Raw genomic sequence first — 22,400 nt, 5'->3', positions numbered from 1 at the left:
AAAGCTGATTTTAATCAGATTGGTCCTGAATGAAATGATCCTTTCTGATTCTTACGACTCTACTAAAAAGATAATTATTGTACAAGAACCAGGGATTGAATTATGGGACTTTTAAAAAAAAAATATTCACAAAATGAAGGTTAAAGCTCACATAAATTTTTTTGGCACATTTTAGGTTGCTTTTGGGTTTTTTCATGACCAACTTCCTCTGATTATAAACAATGATGTCATAACTGTTATTGATCTGTTTCTACTTATTTTAGTGTATATATAAATGTATATTTCATTAACTTTATTAATATTCTCTGTCTCTTTTTTTTTTAAATGGAACTTTTGTATATGTATATATATTCATGTATTATTGATTTGGAAATTGATTCCTATTGTCACTATCATTGTAAATTTAATTTATCTTAGTGTTTTTAACTGCATCAACAGTGATTTGAAGTAATCCAAAAATTTGGTATTGTGTATATTCCTTTAAACCTGTCGCAGCTGTAACTGGGGCATCATTTTTTTCGATCAGACAACCAACAATATATTCACTGAAATTTATTAAAATACCAATAATTAGACATTGTACATATCAATTAGAGGTCTATTTTATCTATGATTAGTATGATAATAAGTTGAAATTGTGATTCATTGGGAGTGCTGATTTTTAGATGTGGACCCAAAAAAAATTTGATTTGATATATCGCACTATACTATGTATACAGCTACACAAATGTGTTTACCCACAGGGGATTGAGTACTGTACAGTGTGGACAGTATCACAATTAAGTCATTATAGCTTACAAAACATTTTTGAAGAACGTTCCGGTTGCAGATAGTGCGGCTGTAAGATTACCGGTATGCAGTACAAACTTGAGTGATTGATAAATTCTGTTACCCATGCCCAGATAAAATGCTTTGTGGTTGTTGATAGGTGCAATACATCAAAAATCATGTTCACTTTTGTTGAAGCTCTCACTCATCTCAAGTTGTGACCACCATGTTGAATTTGGCTCGCGATATTTCAGTGCATTCCTCCAGAGTTCACTTTGGGAGAAAGTCTTTTTTTTGAATCAAATTAATTTCTGGTCAGATTCAAAACTTTTTGTTCGAACGTCCCAACTTACTAGCTAGGTCTCCATTTTGTGAGGCTCACGAAGCACACGCATGTGTGAATCATAAGACTAGTACACGTTAAAGGAATGTACACAATAACAAACCTGTCAATCAGAGTATGTACACACTAAGAACGATTTTGTTAAAGTTGATTGTAAACTTTTCACTTTTCGTACTTTGATAGCGAAACTTGATTGAATTATCAAAAGAATCTTTTTCATTTCTGTACATAATTTATTTTTTAGAGAAGAAATTAAATGAATGAAAAAGTAAATATAAGATTTAATATAAAAATTCGAAGTACTTGTATAATTAAAATTGCTGTCTTGGTCATTCCTAATTTGTAATAATAAACAGATAGACACTGAGTACAAATGAATTCATGAGCGATTTTGTTTTACTATCTTTGTGACAATTTTTTGTAAAAAAAATAGTTATATGGAAATATTTTTTATATTGTAAAATTAATGAAAATAAATTCACCAAATTAAATTATTTCCATAGAGGCATACATATTGCTACAGTAGATTTTTAATCAAACTTTTGATATTAATGTGTCTTGGTAGGATTTATTTTCACAAACTGAATCTCACACCTAAAAGTGGTTAAATTACAACTGCTGACATCAGACCATGGACAAATGGAACCTGTTATAAACAGGGAAAGTAAAGAACTGAATTGGATTAATAACATTTAGCACAGCATGTTGGAAGTAGAGAGACATGTATTACTAACACCATGATTTGATAAGAACACTTTTATGACCACTTTACATAATTGTTCACATTCACAAACAAATTTCCAGTCTCCCTGGCATTTCATGTACACATAAAGAGACCATAAAACTATTCTTATCAAACCATGGTGTGTAATACAAGTTTCTGCTGTTCTAACATGCTAACCCAGGTGTTATTAATCAAATTCATTAACTTACTTTCCCTGTTTGTAAACATTCTGTTTGTTCACGGTCTGATATCAGCAGTTGTATAGTACCAGTAAGCCAATTTTGCACATTGAGTTAACATCCATACTAAGTGAATATTCTCAATCATTCAGGTATGAAGTTAGCAACAAAGTAATTATAATATATTCTACTGGACTAGCTGTTGTTTTGAATGGCAACAGTTTAACGTCCTATCCTGGATGCTTCTTCTGGCCGACTGATGATTTAATGACAGATGGTTGGTGACACCTGACAGAGTAGACTTGTCACGTGATGATGATGATTCCTACTAAGTGCACTCGTACACTATTACAACAAATCACTATTTGAAGTGAGCCATTATGTAAGCTTAGACACTTGTCAGCATAACATGTAAAGTCATATTTGTCGGCAGATGAGGAATTATAATATAGTGAACTAAAGGAGTACTAGTCTAGACCCTTCACTTATGCTTCATTTTGGCTATGTCATTCAATCAACCAATCAGTCAATCAATCATAAATTTCTATAGCGGATTTCCAGAGCAATGTTCTGTTCAGTAGTGCTGAATGGCTAAAGTACATCATATGCTTTGGTGAACAAATAAGTCTTCAGTTTTGTTTTGAAACAATCCAGGCTGGAGGCTTGGCGAATGTCAAGTGGCAAAGAGTTCCATAGTTTGGGGGCGACACATGAGAATGAACAACCTCCATAGGTGACTTGTCTGTAATTTGTTGTTGCGAGCAGATTCTTGTTGTAGAATGTAGAGTGCGACTCCGGTGTGTATGTTTGGAGAAGATCACAAATGTACTCTGGAGTTAAGCCATGGAGAGCTTTCTACGTCAAAAGTAAAATGTTCTGTTGCCACAGGTTTTAATTCAAACTGAAAATGAGATTTCAATTTCACATCACCGCGGTTCAACCCCACGTAGATACACCCAAGCCAGGCATCCAAGTCCAATATGAAATATATTCCTTTATGATTGACTGATCCTATCAGCCAACTATATGTGTATGCCACACTCACTGATTCAGATCATGTGCTATCTGATCAAAATCTGATGTAGTGAACTCAGTGCAATTTCCCTATGTACCTCTGTTTAGGAACAAGCCGTTCACTTGCAGAACAACAACAACAACAACAACAACACGTAGGAAACAGAGGTAAATAAAGAAATGATGCCAAGTTCACTACGTCGATATTTGAATCAGATTGGATGATGTGGTGATTGATTCCACTGATGTCATCTAACACCATGGGTAAGAATTTGTATCCACTTTCTAGCATTTCATAAAAGTGAAGTATATATATTTGTAAAACAAAAATCTCAGCATGCGTTGAGACAGGACACAGCTGAATTCAGCCACAAGTGAACGGTCCAGGTTAAAAGAAGTACAAGCATACTAATTATATTATTTCTTATTACTACATATTTTATTTATGTAAAAGTACGTGTCAAAACGGACAGGTTCAACGACATGTACAAGATGAAAAATTTACATAATATGACTTTCGGGGAAAAAAGTTTGAATCGTACGAATATCAGTATTTATATGTTATTTGTAAGTAAGTTCAGGTGTACCACAGTAATTCAGAATTTACTCATAAATACCATGGAAACCAAATGCCAAAAACTATACCCTGGTGTGAGTTTTCTTCAGGCCATTCTTATTACCAACTTGGCCTTTTTCCGAAACAGGTGTACGTTTGTTGGTATTTTGTTTTCGAGTGATGGTTGGCACGAGTCTTGCCTTGATTTCCTCCAGAGTCAAAGGCCTAGTATCATCAAATGAGGCATCTAGGTCATAGCCCTCATCGTCAATTCTGGTACAAAAAATAATAGAAACGGTTATTTTAAAAATGTTTTAAAACTAATAACTGATAAGGTCAATTGGTTTAAAAAATACAATGTTCGCAAAGTGATACATGAATATTTTGATAAAGCTGGTGTCATGGCAGGGACAAGAGAACTTACCCTGCAGATGGTGCTATGATCGATACGGGTATACATAGTGCTGGTTTGTATACAGAATTTGCCCTGCAGCATGTGCCTTGGTTACAGCAGCATTGAAATCAACAACACTTACCCTGCAGATGGTGCGTTAATTACTATAGAATCGATTGTTGGTTTCACCGCAGGTCCAACAACGCTAGCTTTTTGCACAGCTTGAGGGGCTTGACTCTGTGTTTCTGGTTTTGCTGTCACAGTTTTCTGAAATACACAACACAATACTGTTACTTCTGGCAGTTAATTTATTGTATCACGTTTGGTGATATGTGTTCATTTCACTAACATTGGAAGGTATATGGATGTCACAGTGAAGTACTAGTGCCCATATGGATGACAAATACAGTATTTATTTTGGATTTCTTATTCATAAAACAACTTTCACTGTGTTTTCCTACTTTGAAAAGATAATGTGAAACAGTATATGCCAAGTCTTTGTTTGTAGCTCAATAAATTGTCAAGAATTAAAAAATGTATAAATAGTTGTTATTGTATGTACAATAACAAACCTTTCAGACACTTTCTAGCTTTTTGAAATGTATAAAATGTTTGCATATTGTTCAGTGTACTTACTTTAATTGTGGTGTATTGTTTCAGTTTTAAAAGTTTGTTTGTTGTTCAATGTGCATTCTTCCATCCTTTCAGTGTTCCTTTCAGCATGAAAAGTTTGTTTGTTTGTTTGTTATTTAATGTACCAATTTGTTTGTTTGTTGTTTAAGGTACGTACTTTCATCCTGGTATATTGTTTCAGTCTTAACAGTTCGTTTGTTCGTTGTTCTATGATACCAAGGTGCTGCATGAGATTACTGTCCGTAATTCCTTCATTTCCTCCAAGTAGTTCGATGATGGTCTTCTTGTCACAACCAATTTTGTTAAACAGTGACTCGACACCATCTTGTACCTGGTCCAGTGTCTTACCGGTTGACTTCAATGCCCTGTCACTGTTGTCTGCATCTTTTGTAGCCAAAGACATTTTTTCCTGAGAAAAAAGACACAAATTATATCATGATATAAGATTTATCATTATCTTAGGAAGAGTGATCTTTTTTTGTACCAGAGAGAGAGAGAGAGAGAGAGAGAGAGAGAGAGAGAGAGAGAGAGAGAGAGAGAGAGAGAGAGAGAGAGAGAGAGAGAGAGAGAGAGAGAGAGAGAGTAGAGAGAATTATGTATAAACTGTACATAGTAAAAATAGTACAATCATAGAGGAGTGAGTAGACGGTTATAACTATGGCTGTACTATTTTTACAGTGTACTATTTATACATAATTCTCTCTCTCTCTCTCTCTCTCTCTCTCTCTCTCTCTCTCTCATTTCGTGAGATTTTGACATCTGGGTTATTTCATAAGGCAATATAAAATATTTAATATCGATGAGATCACGAGCAGACCATTGCCAATTAGTAAACTAGGATGATGATATAGGCCTGTTTTAATATTTGAAGTGATTTCAGTCACCTGTCTGTGAGATATATTACACACGGTAATGACAACAACACTAGTAAAATGCCGATCAAACATATTATGAAACAATTAAACGTACCCCTCATCTCAGACGACCACGCACTGATTATACATGTCATAGTAATTAAGTATGTAGTAATTGCGTGTGTGCGTGCTTGTGTGCAATATTTTTATGTATCACTCTGTCATAATAACTATTATATAAGACTGTGTACATTATGGTCGTCTCCATGGAAACAGGAACGGAAAAACTCTTGTTTATCAAACGACCTCAGGAAGGTTTACGCTACAAAGTACTAAGTGTTCTATAAGACTGTGCATTAAGGTGGTCGTCTCCATGGAAACAAGGTCACAAAAACTCTACTTGCTAAACGATCTCAGAAATGTTTCCGCAACAACGTTTTACCCACATCCTAGCTACAATAGTAAAAGTTTATTCTATAAGACTGTACATTAAGGCATTCGTCTCCATGGAAACAGGGTCACAAAATCTCTTTCTTATCAAACGACCTCTCAGAAATCTTTCCGCTACAAAGTTACACCCACATCCTAACTAAGTTATTAAATACTAGTGTTTTATAAGACTGGCCGTCACCATGGAAACAGGGTCCCAAAAACTCTTCTTTTTTATCAAAGGACCTCAGAAAGTTTCCGTAACAAAGTTACACCCACATCCTACAATAGTTAACGGATCTCTTTCCTGATATGTGTTAGTTTGTGAACTCACCTCTCCAATACTTAACCTTTCTAGCATACAATACTTTCGTCGAGGTCCATCACTCGCGAGAGAGGAGAGCCTAATCTGCAGGTAGTTATTTCAACTATTAAATGTAGGTCATTTCCCTTTCAAATAGTGACTTGTTGTGTCTCATTTAGAGCAGACCGAGCTTAAACCGTATCCGTGTTTTTGAATAAGGGAATCTAATTGATGACAGTGGGAGATTAATCGTAAAGTATAAAATCCTAGAAACCATTGTAGCAACTCTGTCAATATCGAAGGCCTGTGTTTTTACATTTTTTTTTGCAGTATGACAGCCGTCATCTGGTACTGTCGTGAGTGTTCACTGAAGTGAAAAATTATATTGAATCATATACTACGCCGAGTTTATTGAAAATTTTGTGTAATCAACATATGGCAGATAATGAATGGCCATGTCTTTCAAGATTTTATGATCACATGTTGTTATGGAAACGTGTTACATCGGGATTGGCACAGCCAGTCTTAAAAATGATAGTACTAGGATAGTAAGCTAGCTCTATCTCTCTCTTTCTCTCGATACCTATAACTAGAGGAGAGGCCACAGACCTTTCGATTTTGTTTCATAACTGATCAATCAATCAATCAATCAATCAATCAATCAATCAATCAATCAATCCAATCAAGGATGGATGAATGGATTGATTGATTGATTGATTGATTGATTGATTGATTGATTGATTCATTCATTCATTCATTCATTCATTCATCATTCGACTTTGTCTATCCACTTTTCACTCTCTCTCTCTCTCTCTCTCTCTCTCTCTCTCTCTCTCTCTCTCTCTCTCTCTCTCTCTCTCTCTCTCTCTCTCTCTCGCTCTCTCTCTCTCTCTAACAAACTAGCCAGCCACGCAACCAACAATCCATTCGACCAACCGTCAACCAACCAACTATCCAACTAACCAACCAGCCAGCAGAAAAAGAGAGAACAGACTGGGCATACGTACACACACACACACACACACACACACACACACACACACACACACACACACACACACACGCACGCACGCACATACACACGCGCGCGCGCGAGCGTACATTTTCGAGCATTATTTTAAAAAAGGGATTTACCTTTTGTCTTTTTTTTCTGAAAACATTGCAATTTGAAGTATAATACTCCGTCATAGTTTGCCTCATATGTACGTGACTAAATATTGATTGATATACTATATGCCTTAAACGGTTGACGAGAGATGGCAACACATCTCACATCGTCCATCAGTCAATAACCAATACTTGGCTGAAGGCAATGGATGAAACCAATTCATCTTATTTCGCTCTCATTGTTCGTAGGAAATGATTTTTCCATGGTAACTTTCTACCAGTGACAACTCTCTATAGTTTCAAAACATGATATATTACCCAAACTTTAAAGACTAAACATATGGTCGTGTAGGTTGACAAGGTATAAACTGAAAATACAGGAGATGGTGCATACAGTAGGTGTGTTCCTTTCGCCCAGTCATGAAGTTCTACATATTTTTGCAGTGTTGTCTTTGTCTTTTCTACTCTTACCCTGTAAATGCGGTAGAGGATTACAGTGAGTATCTCTCTTTCCTGACTTACTATTTGATCATATTTAAAGTAAAACAACAATTTTCAAGACTTTTTTATCAAAGTTTTGCAGTCTGCTACTGTAAGTACAGTTCTCGACTTGTACCCATTTTGCTGAGTGCAGCAGATATGCTCTCCTTGAAATAGACTTGGGAGTTTGGATTGGAGGGAATTTTTGTTACACATTAGTTTCTGTCGACCACTAGCCATAGAATATCGCAAATGGACAGCACGTTACATAATTTCTTTTCTGGATCAGTTAAGAGTGTGTAATAGTGATATATTCGTATTATGTTATCAGCAACATTGTAGTGACTCGATAATTCTCCCTGCTTTTGAATGTGAAGTCGTTGTTTGGATCGGTTGGTTGGTGGGTGGAAGGGTTGGTTGGTTCATAGACCCTTTCTTTAGGGTCTATGGTTGGTTGGAGGGTTAGGGTGGGTTACGTCTTTCCATAGACCCTCCGAAGGTCTATGGTCTTTCATAATATAAAATTACAAGGCCGTCTCATTGAGATAGTCCACGTGACTGTTTATATATAAAAATCTCAGGTATATGAGTTGTGAAAGAATTATCTTTGAAACTATATGCATTTAGGGGCTATCACACAATGTCGCACAAACTCAATAAACGAACATCGTTCGTTTAGGACAAAACCCTCTCTAAGTTCCCCCATCTCCTAAACGAACATTCACAAGTATAACGTCGACACATTTATGTATGATGTAACCATGATGACAATTGTAGCGGTATGATCGATGCAATGTAAAAACATGATGGTAAAAACATTAAAATACTACTGGAAACACAGCACTGTATATCACATTAGGAGTAAATTTTAATCAACTTATCAACATTTCAGTAGTAAATACAGAATCTGTCATCACTGAAGGCGTGAAAGTTTTCGAAAGTTGGTTAGAAGTGCGAAAATGAAGTTCAGCAATCGCATTGACGCCAGACCCCTGACTTGAGCTTGTGTGACATTGTGCTACCGTTCCTTAATCCGCGAAGAAAGCATAAAAAAATCACTATAGTCAGAAAAATGTTGGTTCTTGGAACGCGAACAACTAAAACCAGTCAAATAAGCAGACTATCGTTAACACAGTACTTTCCAGAATCAAAAGAGAAATGAAAGAAATTTGAATAAGAAAAAGTGGAACGCGGATTTTCGTTAATAATAATAATCATTCAGTACTCTTGAAACTGTTGATTTATCATGTTCATGTTCAACTCACTTATTTTTTTTCCTCTCATTTTGTATCTAAGAACGTTTATATGGGCTTAAGACAAAGATACAACTCTTTTCAAAAATGGATTTTTTTACATTTTGTATTCGGAAACTAAAGTTATCAATTTCACAAACTGTCCCCATTTCTTAATGTGTGCATTTAATTTACTTTTTCTAACCACAATATGAAAGTCTACACTCTGAATATGTTATTATATCCTTAGTGTGTGATAAGGACCAAAACCCCGAGGCTGATGTAGAGGACTGCATAGTTAAGTGGACCGACTACAATCTCGTTGATCCGAGTTTTGAAAAGAAAATAGCTGGAGCTTGGTGGCCATTACCGACAGAAAACTTCGAGTACACAACGGAGGAAGCGCACGAAGGAAATGAGGCAATAAAAGTGACGCTTAATTCAGACGGTTTACGAGGTGGAGCCAGCGTGATGGTCACGTTCCCTTCAGGGTAAGTGTCCATACATCAGATGGAGAGACAAGCTTGTCAGCTATAGAGGCTATACTGCTTTTGACCACTGACACGACCATGGCCACTCACAGAACAGTATTATAATACATCAACGTTACACCACAGTTTTGTTACAGTACAGTAAGCGTATTTAAACGTTGACATTTATACCGAACATTGGACCACTAACGGCACAGTAACAGCCAATCTGATTAAAATCTGATGTGGTGAATACGGCTCGATTTCTTTATTTACCTTAATTTCCTTCGTTTATGTTTTTTTTTTCGTTTTGTTTGTTCCGGGAGTGATCGCCGCAAGTTTAATCAGATTGACCAACAGCCTAATCAATGAAATGTTTACATTTACCGTGAATCTTTGACCACTTACAGCACAGTAATAGTGTTTAAACTTTGACATATGCCGACCACTATTGACCACTTACGGAGAACCTAGCTAACGGTGTTTGGTAAAGATACATAACTAAACAGTGAAAGCGACATTGATTTTATATATTACATCATCAATTGTGATATCATCGCTAGATGATGATTTTGACACCATTAAGGGCATGCATCATGTGGCATTAATATACTAGATCAGTAAAACCATTGTTTACTGTGGACATTTTTATGTAAACTACCTGAATGTACGTATACGCTGATACACTTAGTCTGTAAGATCATGGATGTATTAGTAAGATACAGCGTATCCTGTCGCCCTATCAACCAACACTCAAGAGAAAACCGGTTAGGTGCTGAACGACTTTTACATATTTTTAGTCTATGCTAACAACAGCTTGTGTCATTTTAATTCTGTTCACAACAGTCTGGCTTTATATACTGTCAGTAATCAAAACATCTCACAGATATTGAGGTATTACAACAGTAAGCTTAAAGATTTCTAGGTAAACTGACAAATATTATTTTTCTGTTCAGAAAAATGAATGACTGTGAAAACCCATCCTTATTACATCCTTACAAATGACATAATACATATATATAGTCCTATAGTGGGCCCTAATTAGTATTTCACCTTTGTGTCAGGTTTGAATGATATCCTATTACGATTGAATGTCAGAGATATGGTTGTGCACGGACGGACGGATGGACGGACGCACTGCACTGACATACGGACGGATTTGACCCATTGCAATACCCTCCTCCACTGGGAGATCAGACAGCACGTAAAATAAAGCTCGCTTATACCTCAGACCACTATACCTATTGCGGTCTGAACCGATAGTTATAATTTTTATTCTTTCTTATTTTTAATGATAGAGATGAGCCGAGAAATGTATCGTTTGAAGGCTGGAGCAAGGCGAAAGGCGTCGATGGACCACCCGATAAATACTACAGTTTAGGTTGCAACATTGATTTTCTTGATTTGACCACAGGGGTACGTATTTTTTAAATCAAAATAAGCTTCGAGATTAACTCACTCGGTTTATAGCAGACGAAATCGTCTCACAAATTCCTCCTGGGAATACGGCGTGGAAATAACTATTTGTAATAATCCTTTATACCATATATATACGACCCGCTATGTTAACCGTTACTCTTTACAAATGGCACGATGAATGTAGAACGCCATTTGTAAACGCTTTTGTTAGCATGAAACCTATACTCCCCCTGGCACTACTACATTGATTTAGTAGCCTGGGGACAATGTCCTTCTACGGTATAAACGGCAGTGAAATGAGAGTACATGCACAAAACGTAGAAAGTAAAGCATGGATCCCTCTCTTTGCATTTAGTTTAATTTCAATGCATTCAATCATATTTTTTATTATGGGGTGTGTGTTTTACGTGAAATACGAGTATATGCATAAAACATATTGAAAATTAGAATGTTGTAAGAAAGAAGGTGCAAATAAATTATCAAATAGATATCAAGGTAGTAAGATAGAAAAAAGTATGACAACGGCCGGCCGGCCATTCACCAAGTCTGTACAAATTGCCGTCGTAGATAGAGAAGTAATACTGCTACTACGAAATAGTATGATCAAACCCCGTTGATTGATAAGTGATATTCTCAGGGAAAGAAATGAAATGCCTATTCATCCCCGGGCTTTTGGTGTTCTGAGGCGGAAAGTCATTTCCGGGCCCATTGCATTAGCCGAAGATTATCCCTTTTGTCAGTCATGATCCTACAAATCGCACCGGGCCCGTTCTCGACACACATATTCTGTGAGGTAATACAGTACAACAGTATGAATCACATCACCGATTTTTTTTTTTAATTAAAGCCTAAAAAATTGTGTGGTTCCGATTACGCTGAATTATTTCACGAATGGGTTGGTAGATTTTTTTTCATGTGTGAGTGTCTACGAGTTCAGGTAGTTATGTTTTCTGTTGTTTTCCATATGGTCTCTGGGTTATTTATTTCTTCTCGTCAGATGTACAGCCATTACAGATTGGAAGAATAGTTTTATATTGTCTTTTTAAGTTGATATCAGTTAACGTATACACTATTTCTCACAAGACGTCACACTTTTCGCGATTTTATTTTTTTATATTTTTTTTCTCGAATACGTAAATAACAGTTTAGGGTCGGCAGTGAAAAACTAGATGGAGTCGGGCAACCGGAACCATACCATTTTGTTTAGGCCTAAGGCTTTTATGAATGTGTTAAAGTTTTGCGTCAATAAAGGGCATCTTAATTATACCATAGGATATTATTATACCACGTGCCTCACAACAACACGCCAAGATCTGTTTAAGAAGATGTCTGTTTCTTGTGAGATACTCGGTATCGTGGTGTTATCCTAACTATGGTATATAAGACCCATCCTTGACGAAGTTTGGAAGTGACTAGCTTGTTCATCTCTCAGACTGTCTTTTCTTTTATAATATCACATTTCTACACTAGGATTCCTCGGTCCAGAGTGAGATCATCAACTTTACTGGCGGAGATCAGGACTGGGAACACCGAACAATCACCTCTGGCGCCAAAGATGGTGGCGTCATCACGAAAATGACTTGCTTCTGTCTTTTTCAGTCCAGAACAGGAACGGTGTACTTCGACGACTTCACATTAAAAACTGGGGTCTGTGAGATGTAAATGACTTGCAGTTTAACTGCTATCATAAAATATATAGACCATGATAATTACTGTCGAATACGTGGAATAAACGAACCATATTTATATCCTTAATGATTCGAGCTTTCCTGACGAGAGATTGGAAAAGACAATCTAAGATTTAAAGAAAATATAAAGCTATTAGAAAATGTATTTCTTTTTCTACCATTGCATGTACGGTTGCACCATAGGCTAGCATTTGGTCTTTGAAATAAACTTACATTTTACGAACAGCATCACCATCGCGTACAGGAACATTAAGAAAATGTCTGATTTAAGGGATACTATCATAGTATTCTGTTGTGTCACACGTATTCCGATCGTTGGTAGTAACCCATCCATCCATCCATCCATCCATCCATCCATCCATCCATCCATACATACATACATACATACATACATACATACATACATACATAACCTTTCATAGGGATACAGATCTATACTTAACTTGACGGTGTTATACTACATTCTACACCTCGCTATGCACCACACTACACTACACCAAACCAATCTACACCACGCCATACTACACCATGCTACGCCACACCACAGTAGAGCACATTGCACTATACCACACTAAACCATATCAAACCATACCAGACTACACAACATTACACCACATTACACCATACCACACCACACCACACCACACCACACGATGAAATATGCACATCGATGCTATAACAGGTAGTCACTGTTGTGCTCACTCAGCACCAATTCAATTATTTACGAAGCCAAATATCCTTGATATTTTCAAACTGCATAAACTACAGCTTGCCATTTTTTTATTTTGTTGACGACGTATATACCTTCTAGATTACCGGACACATTTCAGGATTTCTTCACCCCAATCGATCGATCATTCAAACACCATACGACAGATATAACCAGAAATGACCTCAACATGCACCCCAAAATTGAACCATATACAGGAGTGACCAGTTCACTGTCAAGCATGCAGGTGCCAAAGTGTGGAATAGTATCCCAATCAACACCCCCAACATTACCAGCAGAAGCCATTCCAAAATAGAACTCAAAAACCGTCTCCATTGAATCAACAGACTACCTACTATACTCCCGGTCTCAGTCTCCTGATATTTTTTACTTGTTGTTTATTTAAAAATCACACCTGTCTATTGTTCGCCTTTTTGTCTTCTCTTTCTTTGATATATCGATTTGTCAACATTTTAGAATTTTTTCTTTTCTTTCAGAGCTCGCATGTATTCAAAATAATCAGCTAGCTCTGCCGAGAATATATTAATTTATAAGATTGTAACTGGGGGGTGGGGGGGGGGTGGTGGACTCTACTAATTGCAAGACAACTTATTTTCGTCTCCCTGTCCCACAATACATATACATGTAGTTTAATGTGTTTTAATGTTACCATAAATTTATCTCAAAGATATCTCTGGAATAAATATAATTAATAAGTTAAAGACTCAGGGTTAAAACGGATCACTAAAACCTAGAAAATGTACGAGGCATAAAAGTACAATAGCGCGCAATCATATCCATAATAACTCTTATTTCATATTTTGGTTCATCTAAAGTTTGTTTATTTCATTCAAAATGCAAGCCGGAGGGTGGCATTACCGAACATTACCGTCCAGATTCCGTTTCCAAGGTAACAGAGGCGGGTATAGCTTTATTTTCGTCGGGGCATAACACGTATTATTGTGGCTATCTGATTACACTATTATGGCAAGATAGCGACACCGCGCTGTGGTTAATAATACCCATCAAATCTTCGTAGTGCTGTGTCATTTGAAGTGGATGGTGTACTATGCAATATGTTCAAGTTTTATGAATGGTTGATTCTATAAATGCAGTATTCTAAAAAAAAAAATCGTATTTGAAAACACCGATCGACTGTAAAAAGCGAAATAGAACAGATAGTCGTCACACCTCTCTTTACATACACACACCCCCCCCCCCCCCACACACACACACACACCGTGCCAGTAGTGCGTTTGGCGAGTTGTACAGCTCGTTAATACTGTATTCTGTGTGATTAAAATGTTGTGGTCACAATAATTTTCACTATGAGATTTGTAGAAGAAGTCGAGTAATTGATGCAGCAGTCGGCGATGTGCTTTCATCCAGTAGACATTTTTTAACATCGTCGTGAAAACCCGTCCTCTTCATGACAACGCTGCCTCAAGTACGTGCGTTATGATCTGCGGTCCCCCGAGTACTTGGAAAACTATGTCCCGGCTTCAAGTTACACTGAGTTCTAACTGATCATTCCACATCAAACTCTTAATACCAGTAACACAGTACAGACATGTCCCTATGCGATTAGCCTTAGTCACACTCCCTCTATCCTCAGACAAGGTGTTCTATAGTGGTCCATCACTGCAGCTGGCAGAAAAGGAAACGAATTGTTTCCTTGTCTATGAGTTGTCTGGGCTATATCACATATGATTTGGGCTATTACCACCCACATTAACTACAAACATGCAATCTAGGCTATAAGCGATATGCCTGGTAGTGTTTGCTTATTTACTAGTATGTATTGATTTGTTTGTATGTATGTATGTATGTATGTATGTATGTATGTATGTATGTATGTATGTATGTATGTATGTATGTATGTATGTATATGTGTGTGTGTGTGTGTGTGCGTGTGCGTGCGTGCGTGCGTGCAAGCTTAGAGGTCGTTTATCAAAATCATCCTGTGAAAGGAAACTTACTTCAAGTCCTTTCATGACTATTTCTCGTTCTTTTTCAAGGTCCACTTCTTGTTTTTGGAACTTCTGTATCTCCATGGTAACGGCGCTAATCTGTTCATGTAGTAATTCAATTTCGTTGTTGAGTTCATTGACGTAATTGAACATAGCGAAATTTCTCTCCTCTGTTTCGATGAATTTATCTACGATGGTGTCAACGTTATCCTCGTTGGTTATTTCTCGTATTTTGTCGAAGGCGTCTTCAAATAAATTCACCGTTTCTTCATGCCCTTTGTCAGTTTTTATACTGCCTGAAAATAAGAACAGACTCTTCTCTAAAACCACGAATAGGAGATATTTACACTAGTAACGACTCGTGTTTTCGTGATTGAGATACAGACTCTTGTACACATGAAGTCTTTTAATCGTTTATTACATGAGTTGCCTGGCAACGTACAGCTGTATGTAATTTCATTAGAAGTTCGGCAGTATATACCGTGCTTTTCGTCGAAATGGCTTTATATCATTTTCGGAAACGAGACAGCCTGAGGATGCCACGCTAGGTTCTATTAAATTGTCTTTTAATGCATATAAGGGGATATCTGTCCGCTTTATTACTTCCTTTATTGTTTTAATACGCAGTGTCACTGTATTCAATTTGTACTGATTGATTTTACTCTGGGAAAAAAGCAATATTGTTAACTATACTCTTTACCCTGTTTTTAGTGTATTCCATTTTCTTCATATTTAGACTTGTTTAACTCGGACTCGTGACGTCACTTTAGGTATTTAATAGCACATCACTCTTTAAGTCAATTGAAATATACATTTCAAGAACATGTTATTCATATATGAGATGCTGTTGCTAGGATACATACATTTCCTCCTACGCTTCTCGGCTTCTTCTGCCTTATAGTCATTTCTTTCCTGAGACTTCACGGCCATGAAGTTTTTCAGTTTCTGGTCGTGGTCAAGTATACGCAGAAGTTCTTTGACCTCGGTATTGTACTGGATTTGGTCCTTCTCACATCTTTCAGTCAATGACGTCATCTTGGACTGAGCTTCGGCCCTGATAAATCACAAATAAGCCATTTCCATCATCAAGTATGGGTTTACGGACTACACTCATTAGTAAAAAGATACCATTCGTTTTTTCATTCTATATGTAGTAATATACATAGCCAAGAGACCATAGGAATAAACGTACGCAAATAAACACACAAACAAACTAACGAAACGTGTGAGAAAATGAAAATACAATAAACACTAACATAAACAATAAACTACCTATAGCTTCCATTATATATACATTCCATGTACACACGGGTCCATATACTATGTTTCTCTTTATGTGTATAAGTGTATATATACATGCACAAACTATACAATATCCACGGCGGGAAGTGGGGGCATCTGCAGGCTAATGTATATTGCCTAATGCCTGAAAATCACTAAATATGCAAATTACTCATTGATATTCATAGAATGTTTTTCAAAACCTTATTGGTTCTGGCCGTTACTTTATGCAAAGGGTGTAGCAAATTTAAATAGGATTGCCATAGCAGGTTTTATTTTAGATATGTCCGCAGACAGACAGACAGACAGACAGACGGACGGACAGACAGACAGACAGACAGACAGACAGACAGACAGACAGACAGACAGACAGACAGAGACAGACGGACGGACACACAGACAAAGACACAGACACATACACAGACACAGCCACAGACACAGACACACAAAGACACACACACACGCACACGCACGCACACACACACACACACACACACACACACACACACATACATTGTTGATGTTACTGAGCTATACTAGTGTCTAAATGTCTCTCTATAAAATTTTACATCAAACATGATAAGTTTTACTAACATGGCACTGATTAACGTACTGTCCGTTTCATTTAAGTGTCCACTTGTTTTCTTGATAAAACCATGCTGAACCGAACATTTTTCTGCACATGTAACATTACAAGATACAATGTAGCAAGATTGAATGAAGATATTTTTCTTGCAACATGTAGCAAGGAATTACCATGAGATCTTCAAGCTGCTATCTTGACCTGTAGAATTTGTAGTTTCTCTTTGGTTTTTGCGTGGTTGTATAAAACATAGCCAGTGAACACTAACATTAAACGGGCTGTAACTCATACCTTAGGTCATAAGCTTGGGTAGCACTATCTATGACTTGAACCATTTCTCGTTTACCGTCGGAAAGCTCTCTAGACAGTCGTTTGTATAATGTATTGAATACAGATCTTTCCTGTCGAAGGTGATTAATCTTCGAACGAAGCTCGGCATTCTTCGTCAACGATCGGTTAAACCGTACAGTAGCCTAGACAAATTAAACAAACGATGCAGAAGATACCAAAATAAGTACCACCAAATTTGAACGTAACATTGAAAAATTACATATTACAAGAACAAACAATACAGATAATCAAATAATAACTGAAGATATTTTTTTTTAAGATGATCTAATATTGCATTTCTATTTGCTAATCTCTTCCATAACCGCCATCATCACTACTAGTTAGGTAAAATATAAAAGAAAATAAATAGTGTATTTCTGATAACCCGACCGACCCTACCCCGATCCTAAACATTATCTTGTTGTGGAGAAGGATATTTGTTTATTAGTACAGTCAGTACACTAAAGGAAACTATAATGTTTTTCACCAAAGTATAAAATAATTACATTTTATTTCAGATTTTTAATTTCATCCTTGAATTTGAGAGAACAGTTCTGTACAACACAGCTACAACGTTGGTCAGAAACACAACGATACAGGGGAAGACGGGCACAGCCCATCAGCAGACCTTCACTTTTACATTTTTCTGGCGTTTTTAATTGATTTTTTAGCCAACACCTTGTCATGAAATCTCGCGAGATTTCTCGGTCACATGCAATCTTATTCGTACGCGATCGTAATCTCACATAAACGAAGTGACACATAAAACATGAACCATTAAATTCAGGTTAACCAGTCTGGCCATATGTCTCCATAAGTAAGTATACCATTGAACATGGAAAAATATCACTCAAGACTATTTTACGTTATCCTTTCCCTCCCCTCCCCTCCCCTCACATCTCCCTCTCATTACCTGGTCCAAACGATTCTCCAATACTCGTATTTGTTTTTGAGTTGCGATGTGTTTGGTTTGGTACTGATACACACCACCAGTGTCTTTATTCTCGGTGCTCAACCGGTTTTCCCACTCCAGGAGCTGACAAATATACAATAAATATTTCAAAAACAGAGTTACAAATATTGTCATTAATTTGCATATATCGTTTTCTCACTTTTAAAAGTTACATCAAATTTAAACAATACACTAACAAGAGGAAAGAAATTGTAAACTAACACATATGAGACACAGCTGAGTATATACACATGTACGCTATAACCTCGCTATAATGAACTCACTGGGAGACACAAATATGTTCGATATAGTGAAAATGTACCCTATTTGTTGTGTAAGTTTGAAAGATTTGAAAGGGCGTTATGTTCACTGACAGAGTACGTGATAAAGAGGTTACATGCAGTATACCAATGCAACACACATTTACATGTGCACACCATACACATACATGCAGACATACCTCCACACAGACACAGACACAGACACAGACACAGACACAGACACAGACACAGACACAGAGAGATAGACAGACAGACAGACAGACAGACAGACAGACAGACAGACAGACAGACAGACAGACAGAAACTCGTTTTCCTGTCTGTATAAGGTCATCGTCAAAAGTACACTCGAAGTCGGCTAACAATAAAGTAAATTTCAGTGGACGATACATTATTGCTTTCCTTGCATGATTGCATCGTTATTGATAATATAGCATATGGCATTCTTTCCTGAGGCTTCTATACTTCACTTACACACACATCGATAACATGAGTAAATCAGATAGCTTGACAAGTACTTATACAGCGAATTTCACAATACCGTGCAGCTTTTCTGTTTGATACAACCACACAGAAACCAATTAAGAAACTGACCATGCAACACTTTAAGGTAGCAAGATTGAATCACAGACAAGAATCTGTGATTGAATTAATAGTTTCTTGCTACATTTTGTCCAAGTGAAATGAAATACACATACCATTGTACACACATCAAGCGAACACCGCAAAGGACATTTTACGTGCCCCTCAAGGGATGTTTGATACTAAGAAAAACATTTGCGCTCAATCGAAGTCTGTATGGAGTTGCAATACATTGAAATGGTTTATTTCATTTCGACTTAAATGTAGCAAAAAAAAATGCTTCAAGTGTGGCATATGCAGTTTCTTGTTGGTTTCTGTCTGGTTGTATCAAACAGAAAAACTGCACGGTATTGTGAAATTCATTGTATCAATTCCCACCTCCGAAAGGTAAAATTTTGTAAAATAGTATAAGAAACAGTCGTCAGCCACAAATTGTCCTCAGACATGTTATGTATGTTTAATGAAAGTGTCTATCATCGTGAACATTGTTTTCGAAACTGTAAGCTTAGAGGTAGAAGTCTTCATGCTGTAAGGATGCACAAGTTTTTAACAATAAGTGTCCCTGAAAATTAGTCAAATCATCGATTTTTCAAATAAAAATTCTGGTGGGCGTAAGATAACTGTGAACAAACTACTTGGCGGTTAGATTTAAAGACAACGAAATACCGTGATCGATTGAAGTACGTGACGGTAGCGTACACGCGGAGAGATCTAAAGATTCGCAGGCGCTCAAATTAGAAGCCACACACTGAAAATATCCTGCCATCATGTTAGATGATGAGATTATTAAATCAAAATTCTGTCCACTGGTCTCTGAATAGTAAGGTTGGCAAAATTAGGACAACTGAGGGTTGTTGGGAAACGTTCTCTTTACCGTCGAGTCTTTTGCTCAGCCTCATCCTCATCGTAGGCTAGACTATTTGCTTGTAGTTGATTTGGGCTAATGACAACAACTCTCGAGCTAGGCTATCAGCCTCATTACCATCCAAACATTAACAACCATATTTAAACATCGGTGATTCCAAGCAGCATGTCATATATATATATATATATATATATATATATATATATATATATATATATATATATATATATATATATATATATATATATATATATATATATATATATATATATATATATATACATACATACATACATACATACATACATACATACATACATACATACATACATACATACATACATGATACATACATACATACATACATACACACACACACACACACACACATACATACATACATACATACATACATACATACATACATACATACATACATACATACATACATACATACATACATACATATATAGACCGTATAGTACATCACACGGGAACAAGTTTCAAAGTTGTAAGGAATCCAGCACACGGAACATAACTAATTCGTTGTTTTCAGTACCTAAACAACATTTCTCTTTACTTTTTGCATGGCTGGGGTGGGGCTGGTAAATTAGTATTTCGTATCAAGACTTTAATATTGTGTCGCATTTTATTGTTTTGTTGTAATTTCCTTAAATTATAATTATATATATGTGTATTACTTCGCATTACATAATGTTCATGGATAGTCTAATATAGACGTTTTTGCGGATCGTTAGAGAAAATTTTGTTAAAAAACAGCTTGACAATTATTACATGTGTGATAGCATCAAGAGCTTCATGGTAATCTAAATTTTACCTTTGCATCAAGTTCCACTATTTTTTCTTGTTCCTTTTCAATCAGTTCTTCATATTCATCTTCTCTTTTTAATAAATCCTTCAGATCATCTGCATTGTCGGTATCCTTCTTGAAATTCGTCGTACTTTTGGCTAACTGTAAGTCAATTACAATGTCGTCTTTCTCGCTCTGGAGACTCTCAATTTGTGCTCTTTGAACAAAATTCAAAAGAAAAAGCATATTGGATATCAGTGTGACCTTTGACCTTTTCTTAATCACTACTATAGCGTGACAGTTCCATATTTCATACCATGTGCTGAATACTAAATACTCTATCAGTTGGGATAATACATTTGCAATAAGATGAAAGAGTGTCTTATTCAAATTACATAATGTGTAATATATGTCGCAGCTGCTGGAAACTGCAATGAGCTGATCAAATTAAATGGGTGCAGTGAAACTGCTAGTGATTTTGTATGACTGAAACGAATCTGACAACAGTCGGCCTGTACGAACGACACTCACTTCTGTTTTCGAATGATATTTTGAGATTCCTCTGTGTAAGCTTTCCTATCGCCTTCAGTAATACGATAATGTCGTTGTAGTCTTTCTAGTTCTGCTTCGGCCGCTGCATCGGTTTCTGGCTCGCTAATATCCGACCGTCTACTTAGTGCTCGGTTCATTCTGTAATAATCATATAAACAAATACACGTAGAGTTTACGATAGATATATAAAACGGGGTGTATTTATCACAGGGACACATGTTATGGCTTTATATATTGTTGTTTTCCTAAAAGTATATCACACGAATCCTGATACTACAAGTGTATGATACACTCTGTACAAGAGGTAGGGGCGCGGAGGTTTATAACTCTATGGTAGCCAGTAGACAAGGAAAACAACAATCTAAGAAATAGTACACGCCCCTGTGGTATTTAGGGACGAACGCACAGACAGACAGACAGACAGACAGACAGACAGACAGACAGACAGACAGACAGACAGACAGGCAGACAGACGGACGGACGGACGGACGGACAGCTGCAGACGGACGGACGGACGGACGGACGGACAAATGAAGTGTTGTGGGAACATCGTTTTTTGCGAAAACGAATTCTTATTTATAACCGATATTGTCAATAACTGCAAACTTCACTGAAAGAAACACACATCTGGTTGTCAAAAAGTTTGGCAAAGGTTTCCATAAAATTGCTAGGGTCCCTAGGTTCTTCGCAATCATTGACTGGGATACTAGAATCCGTTCTGCAAGTCTCCATGTTGATCGACTTTGGTTTTTCAAAACTTCAAAAAATGTACGACAGTTTCTTGGCACTCGCCATTCATGTAACTCGTTATTTACATTGGAAGTCCAGCATCACGCAAACACTTACCTCGAAGTGTAAACATGCAAATTATGCAGATGGACAGCCGAGCATGA

At 36.8% G+C, this 22,400-nt stretch overlaps 2 protein-coding genes across 2 annotated transcripts; one reads left to right on the top strand and one right to left on the bottom strand.

Moving 5' to 3' along the window:
* Positions 1–3,667: 3,667 nt before the first annotated feature.
* LOC144449755 (coiled-coil domain-containing protein 63-like) lies at positions 3,668–21,644 on the bottom strand. Its single transcript, XM_078140332.1, is given in 9 exon segments — positions 3,668–3,857; positions 4,121–4,245; positions 4,769–5,020; positions 15,283–15,593; positions 16,137–16,327; positions 17,429–17,610; positions 18,381–18,503; positions 20,983–21,172; positions 21,487–21,644. Coding segments are annotated over 9 exon segments (1,722 nt in total).
* Positions 7,714–12,765, top strand: LOC144449502 (tRNA nuclease WapA-like). Its single transcript, XM_078140048.1, has 4 exons — positions 7,714–7,801; positions 9,268–9,508; positions 10,786–10,903; positions 12,377–12,765. The coding sequence occupies exons 1-4, from the start codon at positions 7,726–7,728 to the stop codon at positions 12,566–12,568; spliced, it is 627 nt and encodes a 208-aa protein (XP_077996174.1). The 5' UTR covers positions 7,714–7,725; the 3' UTR covers positions 12,569–12,765.
* Positions 21,645–22,400: the final 756 nt, after the last annotated feature.

This window comes from Glandiceps talaboti, chromosome 18, assembly GCF_964340395.1.
Source record: "Glandiceps talaboti chromosome 18, keGlaTala1.1, whole genome shotgun sequence".
NCBI classification, from domain to species: Eukaryota; Metazoa; Hemichordata; class Enteropneusta; family Spengelidae; genus Glandiceps; species Glandiceps talaboti.
This window is presented reverse-complemented; position numbering and strand designations above follow the sequence as displayed.